Source organism: Setaria viridis, chromosome 5 (genome assembly GCF_005286985.2).
Source record: "Setaria viridis chromosome 5, Setaria_viridis_v4.0, whole genome shotgun sequence".
NCBI lineage: Eukaryota > Viridiplantae > Streptophyta > Magnoliopsida > Poales > Poaceae > Setaria > Setaria viridis.
Genome location: NC_048267.2, coordinates 28193194 through 28203147, shown reverse-complemented (window position 1 = coordinate 28203147; position 9954 = coordinate 28193194). Strand labels below are relative to the sequence as shown.

At 46.2% G+C, this 9954-nt stretch overlaps 1 protein-coding gene across 1 annotated transcript; it reads left to right on the top strand.

Moving 5' to 3' along the window:
• On the top strand, positions 1-8038 carry LOC117856821 (ABC transporter G family member 37). Its single transcript, XM_034739237.2, has 20 exons — positions 1-796; positions 1937-2270; positions 2353-2429; positions 2526-2579; positions 2679-2769; positions 2910-3211; positions 3298-3579; positions 3669-3982; positions 4148-4308; positions 4427-4530; positions 4609-4759; positions 4906-5159; positions 5234-5566; positions 5658-5948; positions 6045-6128; positions 6222-6355; positions 6450-6677; positions 6780-6951; positions 7080-7334; positions 7451-8038. Exons 1-20 carry the CDS (start codon positions 347-349, stop codon positions 7721-7723), a joined length of 4344 nt encoding a protein of 1447 aa, XP_034595128.1. The 5' UTR covers positions 1-346; the 3' UTR covers positions 7724-8038.
• Positions 8039-9954: the final 1916 nt, after the last annotated feature.

The following is a 9954-nucleotide window of genomic DNA, read 5'->3' as shown; positions in this document are numbered from 1 at the left end:
GCCGCAGCCCATGCCGAGTCCAAGCTAGAATAGCAATGTCCTAGTAGCAGGAAATACTTAACAAGTCTCTGTGTGAGGGATCGGTCAAGGGTCAAGGAAAGATAAAGGGCGCGCTCCCTCCCTCTGGTCCTCACCAACTTCGCAGCCACGGCCTCCGTATATATAGCGGCTTCTCCTTCCTCCGGCAAGCTCAGCACACACACGCAGCCAAAGGCTGACAGCTCCGACCACGGAGTTGTTGTTCAAGCTCAATTAATTACTCTGATCGATCGACCGAGCTTTCAGGAACCGAAGCAAGAATTGATCGGAGAGGTAGCAGCAGCAAGCAGTAGTCTACGCTAGAGCCATGGATCGGGAGATCCACCGGGTGACGAGCCTGCGTCGGGACAGCTCGCTATGGCGGCGCGGCGACGACGTGTTCTCGCGGCAGTCGTCGCGGTTCCACGACGAGGAGGACGACGAGGAGGCCCTGCGGTGGGCGGCGCTGGAGCGGCTGCCGACGTACGACCGGGTGCGGCGGGGCATCCTGGCGCTGGACGAGGACGGCGAGAAGGTGGAGGTGGACGTGGGGCGGCTCGGCGCCCGGGAGTCGCGCGCCCTCATCGAGCGCCTCGTCCGCGCCGCCGACGACGACCACGAGCGATTCCTCCTCAAGCTCAAGGAGCGCATGGACCGCGTCGGCATCGACTACCCCACCATCGAGGTGCGCTACGAGAACCTCGAGGTCGAGGCCCAGGTGCACGTCGGCGACCGCGGGCTCCCCACGCTCATCAACTCCGTCACCAACACCATCGAGGTGATCCATCACACTGGACCTTCTCTTCTCTTTTTTTTCTCAGTTTTATTTTCTTAATAACAAGTTATTATTTGTCGGTCGGATATAGAGATGCATGCATGTGTCACGGTCATGGCAGAGCTACACAGCAAAACGTAGCCCGGTTGATTTCTTTATGGTTGCTACTTGGCGTGCTCGACAGCGACGCCGGCCGGAGCGGGGAAAACAGGCAGCTGGGGAGGAGGATGATTTTTCTTGGGTTCTCTTGCTAGCAGCAAGTTGCGTTCTTTACTCGATAGCTTAGGGGTAGGTGACGAGTGACCTGTGAGGCTGTGACCATTTCCGGCTGGCTTGGGCCTGGTACACGGGTCGAATGGTCGACGAGAGATTTGCCTCGTGTGAACGAAGGCGACTGCAGGATAGTAACATAGGTCGCATTGAGTTACTCAACTTAGCAGTTAGCACGCGATCGAGCTAGCTGGTTTGGGTGTCGACTGACGGCACCAACCACGGGTTGAGGCGTTGAGCCGTTCCAACATTTCGGCTTCCTGCAGCTAGCTACCTGCATCAAGCGAACCTGGCCGTAGCCAGCGAACATTTTTTTTTCTCTCTTGGTGGAAGCAGCAGCTTGAAATTTCTTTGGTTTTATATAGTTTGATTAAAAAGGCAACAAGAAAAAAGGGAGCAGATTTGGTGGAGCCCAGCAAAGGCCCAATCTTTTGCGAGAACCAGTCCAACGACAGACCAGGCCCACATGGCTTTTTTTCTCCCTAACTAACCAACTGCCTTTTTCCGCTTAAAAATTTGGAAAGGGAAAGAAACGGACATTCCACCCGACCTCTCCCGCCATCCGCCACCAACCACCACCCTTAGCCGCCGCGGCCGCCGGCGCTACCCCTACCAGCGGCGCCTTGCCTCGCATCGCACCACCCCCCGCACCTCCTCCATCCACACCGCGAGGATCGCCATCATGACGTCAGCTCCCCGCGCCGCGGCCCCGCGGCTCTGCGGCATTTCGTCGAGCGTCTGGCGCGCGTGCTCAAGTACTCGCACCCTTGTCGCTTAACTGCCGCGAGTTCGTGATTACTCATTGGAGAAGCTAATTCATGTGCCTGAGGCCTGAGCATGCTAAAATGGATGTTTTTTTTTCTTTCCCTCCAGTCCATCGGGAACGCGCTCCACATCTTCCCGAGCAGGAAGCAGCCTATGACCGTCCTCCACGACGTCAGCGGGATCGTCAAGCCCCGGAGGATGACTCTGCTGCTGGGCCCCCCCGGGTCGGGCAAGACCACCTTGCTCCTGGCGCTGGCCGGGAAGCTCGACAAAGACCTCAAGGTCTCGGGGAAGGTCACCTACAACGGGCACGGGATGAACGAGTTTGTCCCCGAGAGGACTGCCGCGTACATCAGCCAGCACGATCTCCACATCGGGGAGATGACCGTGAGGGAGACATTGCAATTCTCGGCGCGTTGCCAAGGTGTTGGCACTAGATACGGTATGCAACGCACATGAGCATTGGCTTGTTTGACAACATTCAATGGGTTATGCCCTAAACTTTGTTGTTCACCTTGGTTTAGAAATGCTCACTGAGTTGGCCAGAAGGGAAAAGGCAGCGAACATCAAGCCAGATCACGATATCGATGTGTATATGAAGGTAAGGCTGTTATCTGTAATTCGATATATTATTATACCTATTTATTTGCAAGTAACCAAGTAGGTAACAGTTGGTTCTTTATTTTAACTCCTGTAGGCTTCAGCTATGGGTGGACAAGAATCAAGTATTGTTACAGATTACATACTGAAGGTACATTTTGCTAGCTGTGGATCTAGCTGTAACACAATGATAGTTTTTGTGGTCACGTGATTCAAATCTGATGCCTGCTGCTCGGTTATATACCTGCAGATATTAGGATTGGAGGCCTGTGCTGACACAGTGGTAGGAAATGAGATGATGAGGGGTATTTCTGGTGGTCAACGGAAGCGTGTCACAACAGGTATGGAAATTATCAACGGGGCTGTCTAGAGCATGCCCGAGTGTTTCATCCCCTCATAGCACTCGACTTTTTTTTATTCTGCCAAAAAAAAGAAAGCTAGAATACACATTCTGACCTTCTGACATGTCTTCAATGCTTAGGTGAAATGCTTGTTGGTCCGGCAAGAGCTCTGTTCATGGATGAGATATCCACTGGACTGGACAGCTCAACCACATACCAGATTGTGAATTCCCTTAGGCAGACTATCCACATCCTTGGCGGAACTGCAGTCATTTCCTTGCTCCAGCCAGCGCCTGAAACATACAACTTGTTCGATGACATAATACTCCTCTCTGATGGACATGTTGTGTACCAGGGCCCCCGAGAACATGTGCTTGAGTTCTTTGAGTTCATGGGCTTCAGATGCCCTGCCAGAAAGGGTGTTGCTGACTTCTTGCAGGAAGTATGTGCATGATCTATAACTCATGTCATCTTATGATTTTGATTCTTAACGATGAAGTGCACTGATATGTTTAATGTATTCAAAAGGTGACTTCAAGCAAAGACCAGGGGCAGTACTGGTATAGGCAGGACAGGCCATACCGTTTTGTGCCTGTGAAGAAATTTGCAGATGCATTCCGTACATTCCACGTGGGCCGGTCCATACAAAATGAACTTTCAGAGCCGTTTGATAGGACCCGGAGCCACCCTGCTGCTCTAGCTACTTCAAAGTATGGTGTCAACAGGATGGAGTTGCTCAAGGCCACTATTGATAGGGAACTTCTACTCATGAAGAGGAACGCATTTATGTACATTTTCAAGGCTGTTAATGTAAGTTCAAATATTTAATTATTCTCACTTTGATTATTAAGATGAATATTAGATGCCAACAAACTGAGCCTTTTCCTTTATTGTTGCAGCTTACTCTTATGGCATTTATCGTAATGACCACATTTTTCCGTACCGAAATGAAGCATAATTTTGTTTATGGAAGCATCTACATGGGAGCGCTTTTCTTTGCCCTCGATACAATCATGTTCAATGGTTTCGCAGAGCTTGCCATGACTGTCATGAAACTGCCTGTTTTCTTCAAGCAGAGGGATCTTCTCTTCTTCCCTGCATGGGCCTACACCATACCATCATGGATTCTTCAGATCCCTATCACATTTTTGGAAGTTGGGATTTATGTTTTCATCACATACTTTGTTGTCGGATTTGATCCCAGTGTGGGCAGGTAAGATGCACTCAAACACTTTGTCTTATGCCTGAGAATCCACGAAATATATGCTCCTTTCGGCTGTCACGACACTTAATTCTTTTCTAACTAGAAATAATCAATTCGAACATTTTCATGATAAACACATTTATTTATGAAGTCTGAATGATTGCTTGTGCTCAGGTTCTTTAAGCAGTATCTGCTGCTCCTCGCACTCAATCAGATGTCATCTGCACTTTTCCGCTTCATTGCTGGAATTGGAAGAGACATGGTTGTGTCTCACACCTTTGGGCCCTTAGCACTGTTGGCTTTCCAAACACTGGGTGGCTATGTCCTTGCAAGACGTGAGTAACTGAACTGGCCGTGATAACCTAAAAATGATACTATCTTTACTTGACACCAGTGCTATTAAGGGTTGTTGTTGTCTATACATTTATTCTTATCTATCTTCTTCTTTCCCAGCTAATATCAAGAAATGGTGGATTTGGGGTTACTGGATCTCTCCTCTATCGTATGCACAGAATGCTATTTCAACAAATGAATTTTTGGGGCGCAGTTGGAGCCAAGTAAGTATCCCATATCTTGACTAGCAGTAGAATAAGAAACTGAAGAATTGAAAACCAACATGCATTTGCTTGAAACAGATTCAAAACGGAACAACCTTGGGAATTGATGTTCTCAAGTCTCGTGGCATCTTTACTGAAGCTAAGTGGTACTGGATTGGCCTTGGTGCCTTGATTGGATACACACTCCTCTTCAACTTGCTCTACACTGTAGCTCTTTCAGTTTTGAGTCGTAAGTACACATTCATAAGGCACATATATATATATATATATATATATATATATATATATATATATATATTTTATAGCACCCAAAATAACAAATCAGCATCTGTGAGTTAAATGGTACTAACTGTAGCTACGTGCCCTTTCTGACAGCGTTCGCTGACTCTCACGGATCACTGTCTGAAGAGGAATTGAAAGAAAAACATGCCAACTTAACTGGTGAAGCCATAGAGGGACAAAAGAAAAAGAAATCTAAGAGGCAGGAATTGGAGTTGTCCAACAGTGTTGGCCAAAACTCTGTGGCTACCAGTGAGGATTCTAGTCATAACAGGAAGGGGATGGTACTCCCATTTGCACCTTTGTCACTTACCTTTAACGACATTAGATACTCAGTCGACATGCCAGAGGTAATATTCCTTTCTATAGTTCAAATACAAATTCCCTCAACATCTTTTACCTGATCATATTGATTTTCACACAGGCAATGAAAGCACAAGGCGTAATAGAAGACCGCCTGCTGCTTTTGAAGGGTGTTAGTGGTTCTTTTAGGCCAGGAGTCCTTACTGCATTGATGGGTGTTAGTGGAGCCGGAAAGACTACTCTGATGGATGTATTAGCAGGCAGAAAAACTGGAGGCTATATTGAGGGAGATATCACCATCTCAGGCTATCCAAAGAAACAAGAGACCTTTGCACGCGTATCAGGATACTGTGAGCAAAATGATATTCATTCACCACATGTAACAGTATACGAGTCACTATTATTTTCTGCATGGCTGCGCCTTCCTTCAGATGTTAATTTAGAAACAAGAAAGGTTTGTTAAATTTACAAATATAAGCAAACAATCAAGCTTGAAGTTTATTCTCAGCTGATTGGAGACCTTATCTGCTGACTTGTGATAACAGATGTTCATCGAGGAGGTCATGGATCTTGTAGAGCTCACATCATTGAGGGGTGCACTTGTTGGACTTCCTGGAGTGAGTGGCCTGTCAACGGAGCAACGCAAGAGGCTAACTATTGCTGTGGAGCTTGTTGCCAACCCATCGATAATTTTCATGGATGAGCCAACTTCTGGTCTTGATGCTCGTGCAGCTGCAATTGTGATGAGGACTGTAAGGAACACTGTCAACACTGGCAGGACTGTTGTTTGCACCATCCACCAGCCAAGCATTGACATATTTGAGGCATTCGATGAGGTAACCGATTAGTTTTGTTGTTGTATTTTGTATATTTTACTTTCATTAGTAAACAAGGGCATATATTGACTTGTAATAATTATGTTTCAATTACAGCTTTTCCTAATGAAGAGGGGAGGTGAAGAGATATATGTTGGTCCAGTGGGCCAGAATTCCTCTCAACTGATTGAATACTTTGAGGTGAGTACAAGTAAAATTAACTGTTATTGCTGCATGTTGCAACACTTATTGCCTGCTAAATCACGTGATCTGAATTCCAATTCATTTGTTCAGGGAATTGAAGGTGTTAGTAAGATAACTGACGGATATAACCCAGCAACTTGGATGTTGGAAGTGTCATCTAGTGCCCAGGAGGAGATGCTCGGGGTTGATTTCTGCGAAATCTACAAGCAATCAGAATTATACCAGTAAGCCTCCCTGCATGCCACTCAGAACTACAGCAGAGGATAGGTGCCTTTGGATGACAACTCTAATCACCGCTTTTCGTTTCTGTTATTTCAGAAGGAACAAGGAACTCATAGAGGAGCTGAGCACACCACCTCCTGGCTCTAGTGATATTAACTTCCCTACGCAGTACTCAAGATCGTTCCTTACTCAATGCCTAGCTTGCTTGTGGAAGCAGAAGTTATCATATTGGAGGAACCCATCTTACACAGCAGTTAGACTACTCTTCACCATCGTCATTGCACTCATGTTTGGAACCATGTTCTGGGACCTTGGTTCAAAAACGTACACCTTCTAGCTTGTTTTTCTCTTTGCCATCGTTTATCAGGCAATAGCAGCCACTTTGTGTAGTATATATTCTAATGCCTTACTCGTATCTTGGTGCAGTAGAAGACAACAGGATCTGTTCAATGCCATGGGATCAATGTATGCTGCAGTTCTATATATTGGAGTTCAGAACGGTGGTTCTGTTCAACCAGTGGTGGTGGTGGAGCGAACAGTCTTCTACCGAGAAAGAGCAGCTGGCATGTATTCAGCTTTCCCATATGCATTTGGACAGGTAATTTATCTTAACAGTCCTTGCTTTTCTAATTACAGTGCACGGATGAAAAGGATGAAACGCCCTTGAAGTCTAACTAGGATTCATTTGACCCGAGAACCTAACAACTTTGTTTCATCCTTTTGTAGGTTGTGATTGAATTCCCGTACGTCTTTGTCCAGACTCTGATATATGGTGTGCTGGTCTATTCGATGATTGGATTTGAGTGGACTGTTGCCAAGTTCCTCTGGTACCTGTTCTTCATGTACTTTACGCTGCTCTACTTCACGTTCTATGGGATGATGGCGGTTGGTTTGACTCCGAATGAAAGCATAGCGGCTATCATCTCATCAGCGTTCTATAACGTGTGGAACCTCTTCTCAGGATATCTGATCCCTCGACCTGTAAGTCATTCACCTGTTGGCTTTGCATTTTCCTTTTTTTCACTCCTTACTGTTTGTAGAGTTTGGCACTTTGCCAATTTTCGTATGACTCACTGCGCACTCGACTTTTTCTTCAGAAAATTCCTGTCTGGTGGAGGTGGTACAGCTGGGTCTGCCCGGTCGCGTGGACGCTGTATGGATTGGTCGCCTCCCAGTTTGGTGACATCCAACAGGAACTCGAAGTTGGGGTTGGGGAGAAGAAACAAACCGTGGCGCAGTTCGTCACAGATTACTTTGGCTTCCGTCACGACTTCCTGTGGGTCGTCGCAGTGGTGCACGTTGCCCTGGCCTTTTTCTTCGCGTTCCTTTTTAGTTTCGCTATCATGAAGTTCAACTTCCAGAAGAGATGAGAGCGGGAGGCCCAGGCCATTCGTAATTTTGCATTCATTTATTGTCAGAGGATGCACATCACGGTTACTGGGTAGCATCCACTGCAAATCAGTTAAAAGTAGGTATCATGTAAATGGTAGAAATATTTTGTAATTTTACATTTCAAGCATGTAGTAGAAATATTAGAAGAGGCTAACAAAGCCTTGTAAAGAGTTGAGCCTCCTGCTGCCCTGACCAGCTGTAGCTGGTACCTGTCAAAGGCACGGAGAGCTTCTCGGAGAGTGTAAACCATATACCGTCGTTCTAACGAATCATGGAACCAGAAATTTAGTGCATCGAGTGCCTTTGCTGTTTCGTCACAATGTCAGATTGCTACTGCCTATGCTTTCTAAACAGCTCATTTGCATGGCAGTAACAGAGAGAAGGTTCCATGGATGTTGGGAAAATCTGGGAGATATACAAGTACATCCATGTGTGGAATATACTTGGTGACTAGGAAGAGAATGAAAAAACAGTGGAGAAATAAGATGCTCCTCGAATTGAAATTTTTTGTACGATTGGCTTCCCAAACTGCTTGGACTATTTGGACGACAAGAAGAAAAGATGTCGATAGAATTTTTTTCTTCCAACTTCTCCCTTTGAAGTGCTGTATAGATGGTTTTCGTGTCTGCAGAAATGGCGTATGTTACTGAATCCAACCGAACGCAGGTAACTGGAGAAATCTGGACGAACAAGTGGCGAAGGAGAGAAATCGTGTGTTTAGACGTGGATGTAGTGCTTTTGTGAACTTGTAAGAGTTGGACCTTTCCTGCAAGAATAAAGTCTTATTCGGTTAATCCCATTCCCAAGGGAATTAGAGGATTGGAGGGGATCGTCCCCTCAATCCCCTTCAAATCGAACAAGGGGCAACGAAACTTTTGTACGTTTTCAATAAAAGTATGAAACTTACCGATAAAAAGTATGAAACCTTTTTCTTTTCCAAAGAAAAAAAATGTCTCCACGGAATTTCGCTGTGCGGTAGACTCTCCAACTTGCTGAGCAGTGATCGTGTAACTGCAGTTGCAGCAGCCAGTGTTCACGGAGGAAGAACCGAAGAAGATACCAGAGTCCAGAGGCCAGGGCCCAGGTGCACTTGGACGCACGGCCTGCAAAGCACTCCCGGCCCTTTGGAGCCATCCAGCCGCCTGGATGGGCCCAATCCGCGAGCCTCGATGAAAATATTCAAACGTGTCAAGTTGTCAACTGTCAACGGTAAGAAAGCCGAGATGGATGTGAGCATATCATTAGTATTCCAGTTCATTCCCTGCATGCACAATGTATTGCGAGACGGGAGCACGACATAATCAAACCGCGACAGTGTTGGCCAGTGTCCATAAGGACCATGTACTAATTGACATCTTTAGCACGCCACAAACCGCGCTACTGTGATCACAATATCGGTACGATATAATCCATGTTTTGATGAAATGCACGCGAGCATTTCTCGTGTTCCCGAAAAATCGGTGCCATGGTCCTTAGTACAGTACGCTGGTCACATGCACAAATTAAGAACGGCCGCCCACAGCTTACACATGCCAATTTTACTACTTCCTATATCTTCCTCTGATCACGAATATAAGTCCAATTTCTCTTGCAAAGAAAAGAGAATACAAGTCCAATTTACCAAAAAAAAAAAGAAGAGAAAAGAATACAAGTCCATACTTAAGTCAATTTTGAATAATTTTCACCGTCGATATCTGAACTTTTCTATATAGATCCAAATATAGGATTGGCATTACTGAATTCATCATTACAGAAAAATGATTTCCAGTCACCCACCTGCCGAATAGGGGAAACAACAACACCACCCGTACTTGTTAGTAGAGTATTATAGACGATGTAGAAGCTCGTACGGATGATGGCCGTGTACTCAGACTCATACACAGTCCACGTACATTCGTATGGACCCCTAGCTATGATATCTGCGGAGCACGTCAGTGATGATACGGCGTGACGGAACATTAATGCAACCGTGTGAGCAAAGTCACCACGTTTGTAAAAAGGATTCTTGGTTCTTTTTCCCCCACCAACATCTTATTTATTGTCAACCTGCCACAAACTCCACACACGGCTCATGTTCCTCCCGCTGAACAAACTTGAAAGACGGCAACGTGAGTGCAGCAGCTTCATGAATCATGGTCGATCGCTAGCCAAAAGAGAGTGGTCAGTTGCCGAGCAGAGTACGAGCAGAGAAGTGCCGTCAAAACTCATC

Coding starts and splice junctions, on each gene's coding strand:
- LOC117856821 (XM_034739237.2), top strand. CDS start 347: ATGGATCGGGAGATCCACCGGGTGACGAGCCTGCGTCGGGACAGCTCG. Junction 3,580..3,668: donor ACATTTTCAAGGCTGTTAAT/GTAAGTTCAAAT, acceptor TTATTGTTGCAG/CTTACTCTTATGGCATTTAT. Junction 5,567..5,657: donor TTAATTTAGAAACAAGAAAG/GTTTGTTAAATT, acceptor TTGTGATAACAG/ATGTTCATCGAGGAGGTCAT.